Below are 20131 nucleotides of genomic sequence, written 5' to 3'. Positions count from 1 at the left end.
AATACAAGCAACACATTCCAACTCACTGTAAACCCTTGTATTCCAGGAAGGCCAGGACCTCCTGGAAATCCACGATCACCCTGCAAACAAGGACACAATAAGAACTACTTTGACCCTGAGCTTTCAAAGTGGGGTCCCTGAAGGTACAGTAGGGGGTCCACAATCACAGTCTTAACACCATTAGGAAAACAGGACGGGGTCCCCTGAATGGCTTTGAGCCTAAGTAGATGTATCTCAGGGTACATTCGGGAAATTTGTTCCAGAAGAAAAATGTACCTCCGTTGTACCCTTATTTCCAAGAGATTATTATTTTATTAGTGAGACAATGCAGTGCACAATTCAGCCAGTAGGGGCAACATGTGCTCAATTTGGTACCCCCCAATTCCCAATTCTACTAACTAGCAGGTCAGTGAGATGTGAATAAATATTGAATCGTGGATAAATGTTGAATTGACTTTGTAGTTTGTTAGCGTTGGAGTGAAAACTTCAGAAATAGGGCTGGGTTACTAAAAATTAATTAAATGAACACCTGTTTCTTCCCATGGAAGTCTTGCTCAGTGACACCTACCTTTGTCCCATTACACCCTGGAGTTCCCCTCGGACCTGGTGGCCCGTCCTGTCCTGGAAGACCCTGCAGAGGAGCGAGATGGCTTCACTTACAGGAGATAAAAACAAGATGGCTGCTTGTGATATGTGCTCAAAGTGAGATGTACTATAATATAATATAATATAATAAAACATGTATAAGCTGTTCACATGACCCGAGGGAAAAGATGTATGACACCACAAGAGGCAGTTCATGAACAGAAGTCAAGAGAGAGAGGGAGAATTAATGTAGAAAAAAAGGGGAAAACACAATGACTGATTAAGACAAAAAATAGTTTCTCCCCAATTTGAAAAGCCCAACCGTACATGTATATGTACATATATCAGTTTTCATTGAGCACATAAAATTGCTGCCACTTATTACTGCATCATACCACTGTTTGCAAGTGGGACTCACACAGACATCAAGTCAGAGAGAGATACCATATGTGCATTTTAACAGGCAGACCTGTTGGTGCCCGATTGACCAGCAGGGGTTGCTAGTGAGTGATAAGATGCTACAATCCAGGCAAATGACTCATTCCTCAGTGTTGCTCGAGCTGATTACACTCTGATGTCACCCTGTGGGGCTGCCAGCAACATTTATGCGCGGACACTGTCCGGATTCCCCACCACAATATTGGAGCCATCCAGACAATAGTACAGTGACTCAACAGAATGAGCCTCTCTGCGGACCGGACCATGCAAGGTCTTTCTTGTGGCCAACATTAATTTGTGTCAGTGATGGCGCTATGAGTGAAGAATTTGCCAATATCAGGAGCGGAAAAGGAAACTCACTGGAATCCCTGGGGTTCCGGGAAAGCCAGGAAGTCCTGGTGGACCCTGCAAACAAGATCACAGTCAAGACTTTCAGTAAACAGCGCAACCATGATAAACCTCTTTTTCATTTGTCCCTGCACAAACTTCACTTCACATATAATACTGTACATCCTCTCACAAGGGCACTGTACAATAACATGGCTGAAACTGCATCATCAAAGAATGATTGCTGGTTGTCTTCTTTTCTGTAGGGTCCATTATGCAGTCGATCAGACAAAAGGATGAAATCACACTCTTAGATGTCGATGGCAATGCAATGGTAATGATTCACTGCAGCAAAGATTAAAAATGTTATTCCTCCTGTAGTTCCTGCAGAACAAGACTCATTTCATAGCCAAATGGATCCTTGTGTGTCAAGATTTAACCTGGCTGCGACAAAACTGCCCGACTGAAACAATAAAGCTCCGCTGAACAGATATGAGCACAGGATTGAAGTAAAGAAAATGGCCGCACAAACTGGCTCCTGGCTGGCAGACTGCATTAAATAATCTTTTTATCTCTATAAAAGATGTACAGCATGGAATCCACAACATGGAATTCATCATGCAACAAATACCTGTAGAATTATTTCATTGATAAGAAGTTTTGAAATAGCAATTAAGCTATTTTGATCTTGCTAACTATTCACATTCAAAACTTTTGTGACATAGATGGATCCTTGTATCTCAAATATTAATCTCAGCAAATGATGGATTTGTAGCCACTCTGCCCAAAAAGCATTGTACGTAATTGTATCAGAGTGAAATTGGGTTGGAACGCATTTAAAGCAATACCTTTTCAATTCTCTCCATATAAGTGAATGTGGAATAGTCTACAGTCCACTTTATTATGAAACACTCTAATCAATTGCCCACACAGAATTCATACAGTACTTTAATTGTGACTAAAGAGATAAGGAGTCTTAAGCATCTCATTGCAAGCTGTCTTCGAAAGCACAAAATAGTCATTGACAGCCATACTTTTTACTCAGCTTCTACTGCACATGTGCTCAATAACGTGGTGAATTACACCCCATATTGTGTTCAAAATGGGGGCAAATGTATTTCTGGCATAACCTTCTGTGACTTACATACATGGAATGGATTATATCCATTTTGGATAGAAAATGTACTGCTTCAGGATCTGATATAACAGGATCTGATATAACTGGATAATTTTCATAATACAGATGATAATATTGCATTACCCTTTCAAATATTCTTTTTATCCTTTAAATGGGTGTGGCTCTACTTTTTATAAGGCACAAGACTACAAGTACATACTGTAGCTCAATAGATTTAATAGCATCTCCGCTTCTGGATCAGTTTCTTGATCTGGTCTTCCAGGTCATGAACATTAGTGTGGCCCAGACTTGAGTGTAATAGTTACCTCTTGTGTGCTAATGCTAATTGGATCCAGAATATGTAGTGTTTGGTTCCAGAATATAGTATGGGTGGTATGGTATAGTATAGAGTATGGGTTGTTTACGGTTACTATCACTATTACTACAACTATTTAGTGGGTCCACACATGTAAACTGAGTAGTACTCACTCGGATTCCTTTTGGCCCAGCTGGTCCTGGAGGACCGTCGTTGCCCTGCCAGGGAGAAAGCATTAGTCATTGGGGGTCCCCATCAGTGCACTGCTCAATACTGAACTGAAGCAAGAAACTTCAGTATGTCCATGGTATGTTTCAAACGGTGGGGTCCCAAACCTTCTCTCCCCTCGGCCCAAGAGGGCCCTCTGGCCCCGGAAATCCCGGTACCCCTGGTTGGCCCTGTAGTCCTGGAAACCCTCTCTCCCCCTGCAGAGAGGGAAACATATGGTGTAAGAGTGCAGCTGTTGAGAATAATACTGATACAAGAATGTGATTCTCTGCATGCATCCCAAGATACATTAGTATGTGTGTATGTTAGTATGTTTATTAGTATGTTCATAGCACTCTTTTAATGTTTTGCTCAACCGTTTGGTAGACCACATTTTGAGTCATGGTATCTCATTGAAAAATATGTTGGAGTTAACATAAAGAAAGTCTGGGAAAAATAAATAAATAAATAAATACAGTGGGTTCCAGAATGATAAATGATAAACCCTTGATAAATAAGAAAAAATTAAATGCATACAATAGACAACACTGATAATAATCAATAGTTGATATGGGAATATGGGAAAGGTATATACTTTTATTTCAATACATTTACTCACGTTTCAATGTTTTTATTAAGTAATCTATTTGTTCCCCACCAAATGAAATCAGAGGGGAGGACTATGTAATTTGGTTTGTTCGTTCGTCCCACTGTAGTATCTGTCCACCACAAGGGGGAGACAAAACCAAACTCGGCTCAGTTCGATTTGACCTGTGATCAGTCAGCCAAGAACTGTTTTCACTACTGAGAGCCCAGGTGTATGAAAGCACAGGTCTAGCAAGTAATGGTAAATCATTTATTCCGTGTATAAATATTGATTTATTTAGTTTAGCCATTATAAAATGACTGGACTACATGCTATTTGACTATTTGACTACATGGAGGAATGGTCAAAAATACCTACCAAATGTGTTCTCTAACCAATGCAAAGTATTAAACGAGGGGTAGCAATATTTGTAAAAACCTGTTCTTGAGGGGTTAACCCAATTACTGTTCAGCAAGATTAAATCGTCAAAATAGGTTTGTGACAAAAATTAAAGAAATACAAACTGTATTCTTTGTAAGATTATTATCAGGAGACTAGTCCGAAGAAAATATAACATGATGAGGTCAAGGCTAAAACGGTCACATTTATGTAATATAAAATTATTGTCTGAAATATCTGTGGTCCAATCTTCTCACAGTATTCCTTTCTTTTATGCCATTAACAGCTGTAATGAAGGCATACAATAGCTCTACAGCATATTAGTTATTAAAGATTATTAAAGAACACCAGGTTGAAGAACAAAAATAATACACAAATAGAATGAACAGTGCAGTCCATAAGTATTTGGACAATAAAAAAAGGCCCTTTTTTGGCACAAAACACTTTTTTTGGCTTTGTACTCCAGCATGTTGAAATAATGAATATGAGGTTAGAAGTGTAGACTGACAGCTTTAATTTGACGGTGTTTATTTTATTTTTTTTAGACTTAACTGCATTAACACTTATTTGAGGAAGGAGGTAACCAAACCCACAGTTGTCAAGCCCATTGTCCCATGTGCAAATTGAGCTGATGAAATCTGAGCGCAATGTGGGTGCAGCACAGAATCAGTGCCGTTTGTTCTTCCCTTATGGAGCACATTAAAAAGGAAAACCTTTCCCACTTCAGAGGATATTGTGCATGCACACAGACCACAGCTAATTTTCCATCCTCCTCAGCTAGAACAAACTTCAAAGACCTACCTGTTTCACATATCCATCTCACTCATACTGTATTGCTGCATTGGGAACACGTAGATAAGATGTTTTTCAAAACAGGCATTCTTTGATGTTCATCCAAAGAAGGACCATGAACCATGAATCAGTGAAGGTGCTCACCACAAGCACAAGCTCAGTCCTGCTGTTGCAGGTTCGTGACTGGGCTATGTTATTAGCTGACTATACAGTAAATGGAAGTGGGAAAGCACAGGCCAAAACTGCGGTTGACTTGCACAGTCATGGGACCCCTGGCTACATATAGTAGCCGTGTTCTGCCTGTCTACAATGTTTAAGTTCCTTGAGGTCATTACTAGCGCTTGGCACTGTACTTCACACTAGGGTCTTTCAGTGCACCTGTCACTGGTTATGGTTATGCTGGTTGTATGTTGCTCTGGATAAGATGCCGGTAATGTAAATGTAATGAAGGTACGACTGAAGGCTGGGGAAACATACAGAGAGGAGGGTGACGAGGCCAGACCCAGAACAGCGTGTGAGACACCCACCTTCGATCCTTTCACTCCACTGCAGTCACACTTTGATCCCGTTCCACAGCCATGGCAAGCCTGCAAGGACAGACGGAAATAAAGCGCCATTAGATGAGCTTGTTATACACCATTGCTCTGCACATTCGTCTTGACAGAACACAACTGTGTTAGGCTGACATTCAGGTTGATGTAGCACAGTTTTAACTCTGGCTTCCCACACAAGAGCTGAAGGGTAGCTCCTCATACATCAGCTAGTGCAACTGTGGTGGCGCTTCTGAGTTCAAGACTGCCGAACACCATTACACAGATGAAGGTTACAGGCCAACCTTTTGGTCCGGTCTCTCAGCAAAAATAGTTCCGTGCAGATTTTTAATGAATGCCACTTCCACTCTAGGGGGAAGTCACATTCCCAGGGCCTCTACGTAAGCACAATGGCAGATCCTGCAATGACGAGTGTAGGTAAAGAAGGTCTGCATGGCCAACTGAGATTAAGAAATAACCATGCAGGTAAAGTGAAGTGAAAGGTATGATTGACATAGTTTCCCTTTTAACAAAAAGCGCAACTTCCTTTGAACTGTGAACATAAAACAGTATTTAGTTTCCTCCATCTGAGTTACCCTCACCTCAGAGCAATTTTGGCATTCAACACCGACATTTTCCTTGTCTGAATGAAAGGGGCGCAGCAACAATGCAGCGCAAGAAGTGGCAATCTCCTTCCAAATGTATTTGGCAAAAAAGCAAAAATGATAATTATGGCAAGGTATGTAAAGTTTCAATGTACTGGTGGAATGTTCTAGTGCTTGCAGGCAGCGCTGCTATGGGCCCTGTGGCTCTCCATATAGTCTAGACTGAATCTTAATGGGGCACCACAGGCCATATTGCAGGGCAGGGGCAGCCCACAATATCCCAGTGTGAGGGAGGTCAGTCCACGCACAACACAGAAAACAGCAACTGATATTCTATACTATTGCCTGTTGGAAATATTTATGAATAATGGAGCTGATTTTGATTGCAAATACTGTCCATATCAATGAGATGGTTTTCTTTAGCCACAAATGAAAACCTATAATTACAGGTTATGGATGAATTATGAGGGAGCTGGTGGGTGGCTCAGCCTGTTGCAGTATGTGGATGGGCCCCCACGGTACGTTACTGAATCTGGACTGTGCTAGTGCTGCCTGTGGCCCTGGCCCTGCAGAGGGAGGGAGGGATCCAATTGGGCCAGAGTGACCGTGTCTCACTGCTCAACAGAGACCCCTGCTGGTGAGGGAGGGTGCCCACTGTAACTATGTAATTATGTAAACTCTAGCCTTCTGAGTACAGCAATTTAAATGATTCAATTTCATTTAAACTAATTTATTTTAATAACGCCTTATCATCTACTCATTGCATTCACTGGGTGGACAATGTGTTTCTCTTGTTCATGCTGTAATTCAAGTGTTCTGAACTGTTAGGAACATACGGATAGCTATTTTAAGCGCATATCACAAAGATGGCCAATACTGGGGTGCAGTTTCCCATAGAACCACACGGTGGCAGCACTGACATAAATAGGGAACATCTGGCTGTCCTATCAGAGCTGGGAAAAACACACCAGTCTCTATTTCTATTCCAATGTAATCAGAAAAATTATAAAATTATAATATGATAAATGAAAATGGTCAAATAACATCTGGACATCACTAAAACATGTGATTTATTGAAGTCAGTGTTTTATTTGGTTCAGGTTTTTATAATAAAACAATTATACTGCTGTGGTCACTGGACCAGGACATGTAACCACAGGTGGCAGGACCTTGCTAACTGCCCCAGCCCTGAGTGCCAGGTCAAGATCAGGGGCCAGAGGATTGTGCAAGCCTGTCTCCCATCTGTCTCCCATTTCCTGCACAGAGTTGAATTGGATGCCATAACAGCATGTCTGTCTCACCTCCCCCTGTCTACAGAACACTTATATAAAACATTTGTTTAAATCCAGGTTAATTACTGCAGAAGAAATAACCAAACGCTCCATGACGGGAGAGTGCCAGGAGAGTGAAATCATTTTGCCTTGATGGTTTACAACAGCTAACCTAAACAATCTCTCAACATCGGTTGAGGCTCCAGCCTTTTCAGGCTGGTTTTCAAATGGCTTCTACACCGGTACATAATGATCCCGGACTGCTTCGGCTTCAGATCACGCTGAAGAGGAGGCTCTCACGTAGAACGAGACCTTTTTAGAGGGGGCACCCAACCAGAAACAGGTCTGGAGAACAGGAGGGTCACAGCCCCACTCAAACACCGAAAAAACTCTTCACCACTCCTCACACCTTTTGTCTTTTTGTTTTTGTGTTAGTTCCATTCTCAAGCTGGGCTCTCCTCCGCACTTTCCATGGTTTAGGACTTTTGCACCATGGACAAACACCACCAGGAAAAAGGCCAGAATTTAGCGAGGCTTACAATCAGCCCTGAATGAGGCTTTTTCAATACAGTTCACAGTGTAGACTACATAGACAACAGTGTGTACTGTAAGAAGTGTTAGGTTTTTTACTATTAATATAAACAGCACAAATAAATAAAGCAGTATAATAAAAACATGGGTTTCCAGGTAACGTATTCAGTAGACATATTCGCTCTAAGTGTAATGATGCACCCGCAATACTGTGTGACAGTACACAACTGTCCACAGGAAGGGGGTAGCATTGAGCAGAAATATCTAATTTATTCACAAAGACAAATCAGCATAGCACCTGTGGTCTTCCTCTGCCACTTAGTGTGCGGACCAGACCTGGGTCAAATACGTACATGTTTTGGATTCAAAATACTAATTCTGTGCTCAACTGATCTTGCCTGCTACAATTGAGCCAACCAAAAAACCAGAAGGCGGGACTTGCGTTTTTTGAGAGTATTTCATTGGTTCTAATACACCAGGCAAGCCAGTAAAGCATAGACAAGTATTTGAATCCAAAACAATGACGCATTTGACCCAAGTCCAGGGTGGGTCAAATACTGGGGGTCTGCTGTCTGACCGGTCTCTCAGGGGGGTCTGGGAGAGGGCTGGTGGAGCCCAACATTCCTGAGAAAAGGCGGCTTCACTTGTTGCCTACGCAGCGCGCGCTGCCAGCTTGGCACTCGCCCTGTACACACAGCCTGAGAGGAGTTCATTAGCGCTGCTTAAGCACTCGCTCTCTCCTCCTATCCTCTTCTGCATCTCTTCCCCGGGCCTTCGCCTCACTTCGGTTACCTGTGCCGCCGCTTATCCTGCCAACCACACCGCGGCCTCGCCAAACTGTCAGTGCAGCTGAACGGGGCACGTGCAGCCGCAGGACCGTTGTGCCCCCCGAACACGCCGGGGCGCAGGGAGGGGCGGCCCTGCCCTCGGCCGTCATCGAGGCCTGCAACCCGAGCTGCTGTGTCATCACCGCCGGGGCGACACCGGCCGTCTCCGAACAGACACTTCCGCCGCAAGCCTGCCATGACTGGCCGGCAGGCTGAAATGCCACGGGTGTCAGATTTAGTGGGGGAGGAGGAAGTGGTGGAAAGACACACCAGTGGGGATTTCAGAGCTGAGCCAGGTGAAGCATTGAGCACATGCAGTGATCTCGACCGTAATGATTACAGGGGTTTCGTTAATGCCGAGCTGAGCTGGGGACATTAATGTGGAAGCCCTTGTTAGGGGTGTGTGTGTGTGTGTCTGTTTGTGTGTGTGTGAGTCAGCCTTTCTGTCAACTCCAACCTGTTTGGCCATTCTCCGCTGACCTCCCTCGTCAGCAAGGTGTTTCCGTCCGCAGAACTGTCACTCACTGGATGTTTTTTGCAGCATTCAATTTCCCCCATTATAAACTCTAGAGGCCGTTGTGCATGAAAATCCCATGACATCAGCAGTTACAGAAATATGCAAACCAGCATGGCACCAACATGGTTGAGATCACATTTTTACCCATTTTGATGGTTAATGTGAACATTAACTGAAGCTTCTAAAGCATTGCACTGCTGCCACATGATTGGCTGATCAGATAATCCCATGACCAAGTAGGTGTCCCTAATAAAGTTCTCAGTGACTGTACATGGCAAAAGTAGTATTGACATGGTGAGCTACATTGGGATAATGCGCTGGTTAAGTGCCATTTCCATTTTATCTGTTTGAATGGTCAGTAACAGAGGGGCAACTTAATTCATGCTGCAGGTTAAAAGTCTCCAATCACAGTTTATCCAGCCAATAGTACAAGAAGTAGCTGTTATGAGAGTTCAGTGCCAGCTCCCAATAGCTGACAAGGCCAGGGAGAGCCCTTGCCTTCTGACCGCAAAAGCTGGTGCTCTTTGTACCGGCTAGCAAATTTACTTTCCCTTTTACTTCTGAGAATTACTTCTGCCAGTCTGAGAATTCTGTAGCCTTGGATAGACAGAAATACACAGTAAAACTACAGCTGGGAGATCAAGGTAGGCCTGTGTACTTACATACAAATCCACTTTTTCTTCACTTGAGTAGTTTCATTTCATTGGCTTAGTTATATTATTTGATCAAGGATTCGTCAACCCTGTAGATATTGTACAATTAATTTGACTTGAGTCTTCAAGTCATACCGGAGTGCAGTGTCCTCCGACCCTTGTGTCCCGCGGTCACATGACCCTGCCGTAAAAGGCTGTGTATCTGTCCCACAGATGCTGCCATGCCTGGAGGATGCTGCAAGAACCGCGCAGCGTGGTGAAATGAGACAGGTGCGGCGGTGCGGAAGGGGATCGGAGTGTGGCACGTTGAGGCCCCCTCTCTCAGACCATCCACTCCCGGGGCGTTTACACAGGCCCAGAGTCTGATTAGTGTGGTCTGCTTCAGATGAATGTGGCCTGCTCCCACGCCCAGATGATCAAGTGAAGATCAGTGAGCTACAGCAATGTGCCCCACAGCTACCTGCCCTCTGCCCTGGGGCAGTAATGCCTGGGACCCGGGCCAGTGCACACCTCACTGGGCTGGGCTGGGCAAGGCTAGGCTGGGCTAGGCCCCCCTGCTCACTGTCTCAGGGACCTGGGCTCTGTTTCACAAAGCAGGGTGACTGAGTTAGCTGGATAACTGAGCTGAGTAAAACCTGGAATGGTTATTTTCCCTTCAGTCCATGTCCCAGTTTGGTGGGGGTTCTGGGTAAATCCTGCCCCAGGCCACGGCAATGCATCAGGATCTTATCAGAGCAACTGCAGTGGATTCCAAAAAACAATTGAGATGTCTCCTCATTATTATTATTGAAATAATAATTCAATAATTTGTCTGGCTGAGTGCTTTTCATGAGGTATCTCAAAGATGCTTCACATGCCAAACAAAATTAAAAGAAAATAATCTGTGCTATATATCTGCTCCACGTACCAGGAAAAGCTTTAAGACGTGATCTAGCAACGCCCACCATGCACTCACGTCCCTGCTCTCCTTCTAAAACCATGCACTGGTTTCAGCAAGCACCGAAAGTTGTTTATGAGTAAGTGTAAATTTGGCCAGGCACCTTGCACGTCAGGGGCTGATTTAAGACTGGAATAAAGGGTAAAGGCATGCGAGGCAGGATTAGCAGGGCGAGTCTGGAATTTCCCACATCATCAAAGACTGATGATTACACACAATATCACAGACACGCCCTGCCCCTCTTCACGCTGTGACACATAAAACACAGCACCTTCACTCCCACAACAGCTTCCTGTCCAACAGGAAAGTGATTTAAGGGACGAAATCTAATTTACTGCCTTTAGATTAAGAGCCCAACACTATTTACTGAAGCTTGGTAAAGGAAAACTGCTGGGTGCAATGACTACTGGCCAGTGCTTCAAAGGTGGATCAGCAAGCACTTAAAGCTTCATTTTGAGTTAGAGATGGTTAACATTTAAGGATGTCTTGACACCGACTTCTCCATTCTCTTCTGAAAAGATATATCCTTTCGCCATAACTCACAACTCATAAAACATTGAATGATAAGTATACGGTTAAGTTCTGGAATAAATGACCCACTATTCAGACAGGTGAACACACTTTTATATACAGCAGACTGGTACAACAATGTTCAGAAAAAATCTTAACTGCATGGCCTAAGTACCTTGACAATTTTACAAGTTAATCCTGTGTCGGAACATCAGGACCTTAACAATGAACCACATAAAGGCATTAAGATGTTCATCTGAAACACATGGAAAAGATACTTATGGCAGCCATGCAAAACCAGAAGCAGAAGCCTTGTGTACAGAAGACTTGGCAGTAGAGGAGTGGGAGAAAGCCAAATTATAAAACAGCAGAATTAAACTTGTGTTAAACCGTGAGGAGGAGGATATGCTACATTTTAGTACCTGATATCTGGAGCTAATGATGTACCTATTTAAAACACAATTCATAAACCCTGGCAGAATATATTTCACATTTCTGAAATAATTTTTCTTAATATTCAGAATTCAATTGATTTACTGAAAACAGTTGGCGAGTCTACTGATACACACACCGGCCTTAAAAAGTGAACATTATCCAAGAATACCACGGCGCAAACATCTGTGTTTCACTAAACCAGTTTTTTGGAAGGAGATGCAGATTGAGGCGCCTGTGCTCCCCTCTTTTCCAAACTCCCTGTGCAGAGCGTGGGTGTGCACCATCTGTGGCACAAAGAGGTATTGACAAACTCTAGACACCCCCCTCTCACTCCTGGACACCCGACATCATTTATTGACTATTCAACACTGGAACAAATATTACAACCTCCACTATGTCCAGATCGCACTACAACCAGGGAACCATGCAGTCACGCGTCAGTGGTCAGTGTTACGTCAGTGTTAAACCTGTTGCGGTTTGCGGATAACGAGGAAGTGATTGATAGCTATCAGAACCCACCTCCATTTTGAACACTTCAACTGGTTCTCTGAGCTGGAAAAATTAGCTTAAGGCAAAATGCTGTGAAAGGTGTTATCTTGTGAAACTGCTACGGAGTTAAAAAGCGCACGTTTGTAACGTGTGTGCTCTTCCTATCGGAGGTGGTTATCGGATTCATTTCCGCGCGGCGGGGCTGAAACAGGACCAGCTGGCGGATTCCTCTCCCTGGGGAAGCCCGGCTGCTGCATCTGTTAACCCTGATCCGGAGCCACGGCTCGCATGTGGAAGCACTCAGCAGTGTAAGCAGGCAGGCGGCGCGGGAGGCTCACGGCAGAGCGCCCGGAGACCTGTGTTCTATGTAGGGATTTCTCAATGAGGATAGGCCGGAGGCCTGTTTGTTTATAAAGCCCTAATCTGGACCGAAGCAAAACAAAGTGTAGAATATGTAGCAAACAGCGCTTTAGAGACAAAAGAGCTCTTTTTAAATATACTTTAAGAGTAAAATCCATAATGCTATGATTTCTTGAACTACACTAATGGATTGGAATCAAGCTTTGATGGTTACAGTTGCCTGAGGCAACCAGAATTCCCAATAGAGTGGAAAAGCTATATCACAGATAACTTTCAGTTTAAATAACAACTTAACATACGAGTATGAGAACAACAAAACCGGTGTTTTAATTATATTCATGGAAATGATGTAGATGTCCAATTGCATCTAACCTAATTTGTAATAGCTCTTGGTGGGGTGGTTGTGCTGAGAAATTTGCCATTTGGAGCCATTCTGCAATAACATCAATGGTGAAATATATAGAGGCCCAGCACTTCTAAAGTGTAGTGTAAAGTGTAGTAGTAGTTGCTGTGGTGAAAATGGGTTGCAGGTCAAGGATACAGTACTGCACAGAGCACCTGACACAGCATACACAGTCACAGCTTTGTTTCAATCAGCAGCAGTCCTCTTAACCTTGATACCTCGATCTCCTCAGAAGGAATTCACATCTGCTGCTGGCCACACAAAGATCAAATCTAATGCAAGGTCATCTCCAATAAATATCAGGGTAAAAGGTCACAGATCAGTGTAGTACCATGAGAACACTGTGTGTAATTTGGCCTGTTTAACTCTGTTGTTTATCGTCAAATTAAACACAATGCAGATGCATGTAGACGGTACACATCCTGCACAAGTTTAGATGCAAGTTTCGTCGAGACAGAGGTATGGGCTTGTGTGCAGATAAACCCTTTGCAAATATTTACTGTTTTTCTTCCCTCTAGACATAACAGATCTGCACTGCATTTGCTGTCCTCCAGCTGCCTCCCAGAAGACACTGGTTGCAATGGCATTCCTCAACCACATGAGGCCAGTAAAGAGAGACATGCAGTTACCTCTCAATAATCGCTCAACTGATTTAACAGACTAGCCTGTCTGAAGCATTTTCATTTTACAAGCCCTTCTGGCAAATCCAGCCCTATAAATAGCTATTAGTAAGCTTAGCAATAGTTTAAGAGTAGAAATAGCTCAATTATATTCTGTACTACTTGCGAGTGAAATATGCGGTTGTCACTGGTACAGGTTTATTTATTCGCTAATATTAGTTGTTTATTAACAACATTTTTGGTCACATCTGCCCTTTGGAATTAATATGTTACTGGATAAAAATCTAAGATTCATGAGACCAGAATTCCCAGTAATTCATCAAATTACTCAAGCAAGTCTGTAGTGAAATGCTGTAAAGGAAACCAACCAACAGATTCCCCAGGTCCATGTTTCAGAACCACTGCTATAAATGAATCCTCAAAACCTTGTTCTCAATTACTCACTACCTAATGCACTCCACCAAAAAATCTTTGCCTGAATACTATTAATATCTTCTCTTGTGGTGGCCAGGGCTCCGGAACCAAATTTGAGACTTAACTAATCTGGTGCAGATGTAGGTCAGACAACATGTTCACCATGTGACCACACACAAGATTTTCTTTCATCGCAAATGCTGCTTTAAAAGGCCTAGGTGGCAGACTCATCCCAAGGTGACTTGGCTTGCTGTGCACAGGTACAACAATCTATTGTTATTCATAATCAAGAATGTTATTTGCTGTCTTTGAGAATCTTCATTTAGCACTGCTATGGACTGCTCAGCAGACAGACACACCTGTCACAAAAGCCTGATGTGAAAACGCCACCTATAAAGTTTCTTTCAGGGGCATGAATAAAACCTCATGTCAAGGTTAACTCACAGTGAGTACATTTTCATACATTTATTTCACAGTTAATCATTTTTATGTTACCTCTAACTTGTGAAACTGCAACTTAGTGAGCATGCAGAGGAATTATAGAAGTCACACATTCATCTAAAAAACGGTGAATCGTGAATCAGAGGTTGTGAATCACAGTTCACATTTCCATGTCTAGTTTGACTGTTTTTAGGGAAAAGTGAAAACATCAGGATACTTACTACCTGTAATAATGATATTTTCCAGGCTGTGTTTTGACCACAGTAAAGCAGCCTCAGTTTGTACTGCACCAGTGCCAGGGTCTGAGATTCCCGGTATTTTGTGAGTGCTTTGGAGACCAGAGGAAGCCGCAGTAGGAATGTTACAGACCCTCTCTGCTGTGAGAGAGGCGGCAGAAGCCGCTGGCCTGCAGCTGAAGCGTGTCCGCAGATAAAAGGCGCTCCCCTACCTTGGCGACGAGATTCGCTGTTGGAGGGGTCAGGACATGCGCACCCCCCTCCTCTGCCTCCCACGGCACTAACACTCTCAGATATGTGAAAAATGTCAGTGGCCGACCTAGAGACCCCTGTCTGCAGCTCTCAGCTGCTCCTCTCAGCACACACCACTCCACCCGCACCTTAGTGCTCGAACACGTCCACACACAAAATACACGCATGCACATACCCATATACACTAACTTTGGGCACCCCTGATTTAAATGTCTGTTACAAGTTATCTGCATGAGATCGAGAGCAAACCTGAAATCGAAATGGTACAGAGTTAAACATGAGACCTTTCTGCAAATTTGAAAGCAAGATTGCTTTTTATTCAAATTTTTTACTGTTTATACATTTTTCAAAAAAGGAAAAGGGCCCTGTGCAAAGGTTTGGGAACCCTTTTGGATTATTCTTTGTTACTTTTTAAAAAGATGAGTGCTAAGGCCCAGACCCAGGTGATTTGCTCTTTAGGGTTTCAATGAGTCAGGTGAGTATAATTCCAGGGCTGAACTTTTTATTCTGAATTAACTCTGTGCCTTCTAACGTATTCCAACTACAGTGGCTGCTCTGTCTGGTGTTGGTTGGATCTAAACAGTTGTCCAAGGATTTTCAGAATGAAGATGGTTCATTTCCACCAAGAAGGAGAAGGCTTCAAAAACTCTTTCAATGTTTCAAACAAACTATTTCCACTGTCAGAAACATTATTAGAAAAGATAAATAGAACAGTGGAAATCAAGGCAAGGTCTGGAAGACCAGGAAAGATTTCAGATAGAATGGCCCAAGACTTGGTGAGAATTGCAGCAAATCACTGCAAAAGAGCAGCAAAAAAGAGTAGCAAACACAGGTCTAGCCCTTCAAGGGACAATACAACATACTTTAAACAACAAAGGCCTACACAGCAGATTTGCCAGAAAGAACAACCTCAATGCAAAATTAAGCATCTGAAGTATGTAAAAGAAAACATTGAGAAGCCTGAAGCCTTTTGGAACAATGTGCTTTGGACTGATGAAACCAAAATTGAACTTTTCGGCCACCACCGAAGAATGTATGTTAGGAGAAAAAAGAGTGAAGCCTTTATAGAGAAGAACACCTTGCCAACTGTGAAGCATGGAGGTGAACCAATTATGCTTGGGGTTGTGCGGCAGCAAGGAGCACAGGAAATATTGTGTGAGTGGAAGTAAGAATGGATTCCACCAAGTATCAAGAAATTGATATTTCTTGATATTTGGTTCAAAGGTCCAAATATCAAAAGGTTCAAAGGTCAGTCCAGACATTGGAATTGAAGAGAGTATTCCAGCTAGGGTGATCCAAAGCATAACTCCAAATAAACCATGAAGTACATCCAGGAAAAATAGATGAATGTTTTGGAATGGTGACCACAGTCCCCAGACTTATATTATTGAAAATTATTGAAAATCTGTGGAGAGATCTCAAACATGCCGTAAGTGCAGGGAGGCCGAAGAATATTTCCGAGCTCTTCTGTGTTCTGTCAGGAAGAATGGACAAAAATTCATAAAGCAAGAATTGAAAGACTCTTAGCTACATCAAGCGTTTACAAGCTGTTATAGTTGCCCAAGGAGGAGTTACAAAGTACTAACTGACAGGCTTCCCAAAATGTAGCACAGGGCCTTTTCCCTTTTTTAATTATTGTGAAATTGTAAAAAATGTAAATAAAAACCAGACCAGTAGAACATGTTTAATGTTGTACCACTAAGAGGTCAGGTTCACTTCTGTTCACTTATATATTAAATGTAAAAGGCTTTTTGACCAAATTATTCCACACTACTGCATGCACAGCCTGGACAGGCATACACACAAATGTAGACAACCCACACACATGCAAACATGCATACACACACAGGCATGTCCACGCATGTAAGTTCACACACAAATGCACATACAAGCCCACACAGATACACACCTAGCCCTTACATGCTTCCTTTCTCTAACACACACATGCACACTCATTCCTTCTCTTAAACCTCTCACACATGGAGGGCAAATACACGCATGCACACACACAAGCCATGAAAATTGGCATTTGAACATTCCCAAACAATTGGCCTTAAACTCTTCCCACCCCAAAACCCCCAAAATGTACAGGGCCCCAGCACTCTAACTATGTACTGAAGGCAGTGTTGCCAGACTAAAACCGTGAGAATTAGGTTCATTCAAAAAGCGGCTTTGCCTGGATTCACAGGTTTTTGATCTCTTCCCCATTCCCATCAACAGTATAGAGTGGGCTACTTTCAGAAGCTTTCTAAGGTTTTCTTTCTTTCATTAAACCACAGTCCAAAAACACTAACTGAAGTGGGTCACTCCCACTACAATTTCAACATTTCAGATTCATGAAAGGTACAATACAACACCATACCTATACTTTTCACCATTTTAACTATGCAATTATCTAAAAACTGCTTAGGTATGATGCCACTATTTTCATAGTCAAGAGACATGCTATGAAAGGAGAATGCAGACCTTCTTGTGGTACAGTAGATGCTACAGAACCAAGATAATTGCTTAATTGAAGACAATGCCTGGATGCAAACTGAAACTGTTTGTTTACATGACAGGAACCAAGAACTGGAGGAATCCACCAGTGGAATGTGCCCATCCCCTACTGTGATAATTACTTAGACTTTATTGCAAGAAGTCTAAACCTGTTCAAAACATTGTGATGTATTAATGAATATTCAGGCTTCTTTTCGTCTGCGCAAATATTAATTTTAGTTCAAACAAACCTGAAACACCAGTAACAGAGATATGCAGAAGTGGTTTACTGAATAAAAAATTAATTGAAGGCTTTTACTCAAGCAAATAAAAGATGGACTCACCCAAAATCAGTGTTGACATTCCTGTCCTTTACCTTTTACACTACTCTTACTTCAAACTAGCTGGTTAAGTGATGAATGTTCAATTATTACATTGTTGTGACTCATTTATTCAAAGTAATAAAAAGCGATGCAAGTGAAGTGGTAGTATAACTGACTGCCGCAAACCCGGCACATTGGCTTTAGGTGCCACCTCAGCTCCAGTGGTTCTCCAATGCACCAATAATTCTGCTTATAGGGGACATAAACTAGGGCAATGTTTCAGTCTGCCAGATCCATGATTTGTTGAGGAACTTTGGCATTCCCTGGTCTCAGCACAACATCAGTACTCCGGGAGCGCAACTGCCCTCATCCAGAAAGACAGTGCAGACGTGTGCCGCGGGGGAATCTATGTTTCCTCTCGGATCTCTTAATGGCAGAAACAGACCCACAGGCTGCTGGCCTGGACTTCTCTGACGATGGTAGTTCCATCCCACAGAGTCATGCCAGAAAACCTCCTCCATGGCCAGGGATAGAAAGTGTAGACCTGCTCTTGTGTACTGTATCTGAGGGTTTACAATTATGTCTATAAGTGTGGACAAACACAAAAATGCATAAACAAATTATAAATACATGTAAGCACTTTGGGCTCATTAGCCAGCAAATTCTTTAGTGTCTGAACAGCACACAAGCTGGTACAAGAAGCAGGTGAATATATCGAAGGTATATCTTAGATATGCAAAGCCGCTGGTTGACAGAGATGTGAGTGTGATGGAGAGAGGAGATATGTGATTGAAATCACAGATGTTTGGAATCAGGATACACTGGAGTGAGGGCAGAGCAGCACAGCCTGTGCTGTAAAGTAAGTACACTTTCTTATGAGAGCCATATGGCGCCATTCTGGTTCATGAGTTACACACCTTCAGGTCCTTTCAGTTCACTGAGACACAGAGGGAATGGTTTGTTGGATGCTGTTTTTTTTGTCTATCATCAACTCCATTTTGTAAAAGGAATCTAAGCTAAAAAAAATTCACTGTATACATCACAGGAGACAGAATAAACAAATGTGGTGTGACTCAAGTGGTAATCAAGTGGAAGATCGAGTATACACCCAAAATGGCCAAAGTGGCAACTTTTACTTATACCTAAATCTGACATACAGTAAATGAGGCAATAGTATCATCGAGTTTTACAGATTATTATTTGCTCAAAATTGCCCTTTTCCCCATGTATCTTTACATTTAAATGCATTATTACACCTTAATACCAACATTGAAATATTAAATATACAAAACATATTGTTGAAGTGTCGAATATGTGTAATGATACAGTAAAAGATAAATAATGACAGTTTGCCAATTACAGTATATGGATGTTGAGCTGGCAGAAAACCACAAAAGTTGTGCGTAAAAATACAATGGCCCTACCTTATAATTAATAATAATTATTTAGCTGATGCTTTTATCCAAGGTGAGTTGATTAGACTAAACAGGGGACAAACCCCCCTGGAGCAATGTGGGGTTAAAGGCCTTGCTTAAGGGCCCAACAGCTCAACAGCTGTGCAGATCTTAACGTGGCTACACCTAGGATTGAACCGGCAAACTTGCTGGTATCAGTCACCTTAACCACTAGCCTACATGCCATGCCTATGGTCAAAATTCCTGCAATGTGAATAAATACTGAGCTCAGTCCTTAAATCCCCACACTGACGAGATTCACAGGGGAGAATACTGCAGGTACAGGTTGTCCTGTGTGCCTGAGAGGAACGCAGTCGGTTCAATCTTTTCCGTGCTCCAGTGTTCCCTCGCCCGTCAGGACAAGCCCGACCGATTCATTCATCCGTTTAGGAGAGAAAATACATTATCAGGAACCCGGCCGGCAGGAGCACACCTGTGTGAGGCAGCAGCCCATTGTCTCCATTATCTGCAGCTACCCTGCCGCCCTCCCGCCCTCCGACAGGAGATGGCAGATTACAGAGCCGCAGACATCAAGATGAAGGTCAGCCTCGAATTGAGGAATTCCAAAACAATAAAAGACCGTTTCCAATGCAAGTGGAACAGATCCGGTCCATCTACCCAAGACCGTAAATTAGCTGAGAGTGAAAGAGTGATACGTCTCAAAGGAAAACAAAAAACACCCTCTGAATAAAGCACTTTCACAGAGGAAGGAAAATTATGCTTCTATTATGGGTCCTGAACGGGAGCTGTATGAGATCCTTACTCTAAACAGCCGAGTTGTGCAACGTTGTGCGTTGAGTTCTGACCTTAAGATGGGTTCATTACCTGTCCCATGGTCCATAGGCGCACTATAACAGCGATTGTGCAAAAGAGAAATCTAACACTCTTGTCTCTGTGATTGCAGGCCATTGTGTCTTGGCACCGCTCCCTCCAGGGCGAAACACACACCCTTTTCAGGGCTTCTGCATAAGGGTACAAGCCGTCTGTGAGTCAAAGACACAACAAGATGAACAGAAGTACTTAAAATTATCTTATTTAGGAAACGTGTGGATGATCAGACAGAACCAGAAGTCTAGTG

The 20131-nt window shown here is 42.8% G+C and overlaps 1 protein-coding gene across 1 annotated transcript in view; it reads right to left on the bottom strand.

Annotated features, from left to right (window-relative positions):
* The window catches only part of col4a5 (collagen, type IV, alpha 5 (Alport syndrome)), a 59264-nt gene that overhangs the window by 29781 nt on the left and 9352 nt on the right, over nucleotides 1-20131 (bottom strand). Inside the window, exons 2-7 of the mRNA XM_061233631.1 lie at nucleotides 5295-5354; nucleotides 3119-3208; nucleotides 2957-3001; nucleotides 1384-1428; nucleotides 569-631; nucleotides 27-80 (exon numbers count right to left, since the gene is read on the bottom strand). Of these exons, the coding sequence (XP_061089615.1) occupies nucleotides 27-80; nucleotides 569-631; nucleotides 1384-1428; nucleotides 2957-3001; nucleotides 3119-3208; nucleotides 5295-5354 (357 nt within the window). The remainder of the gene's footprint in view (nucleotides 1-26; nucleotides 81-568; nucleotides 632-1383; nucleotides 1429-2956; nucleotides 3002-3118; nucleotides 3209-5294; nucleotides 5355-20131) is intronic.

Source organism: Conger conger, chromosome 3, assembly GCF_963514075.1.
Source record: "Conger conger chromosome 3, fConCon1.1, whole genome shotgun sequence".
Lineage (NCBI taxonomy): Eukaryota > Metazoa > Chordata > Actinopteri > Anguilliformes > Congridae > Conger > Conger conger.
This window is presented reverse-complemented; position numbering and strand designations above follow the sequence as displayed.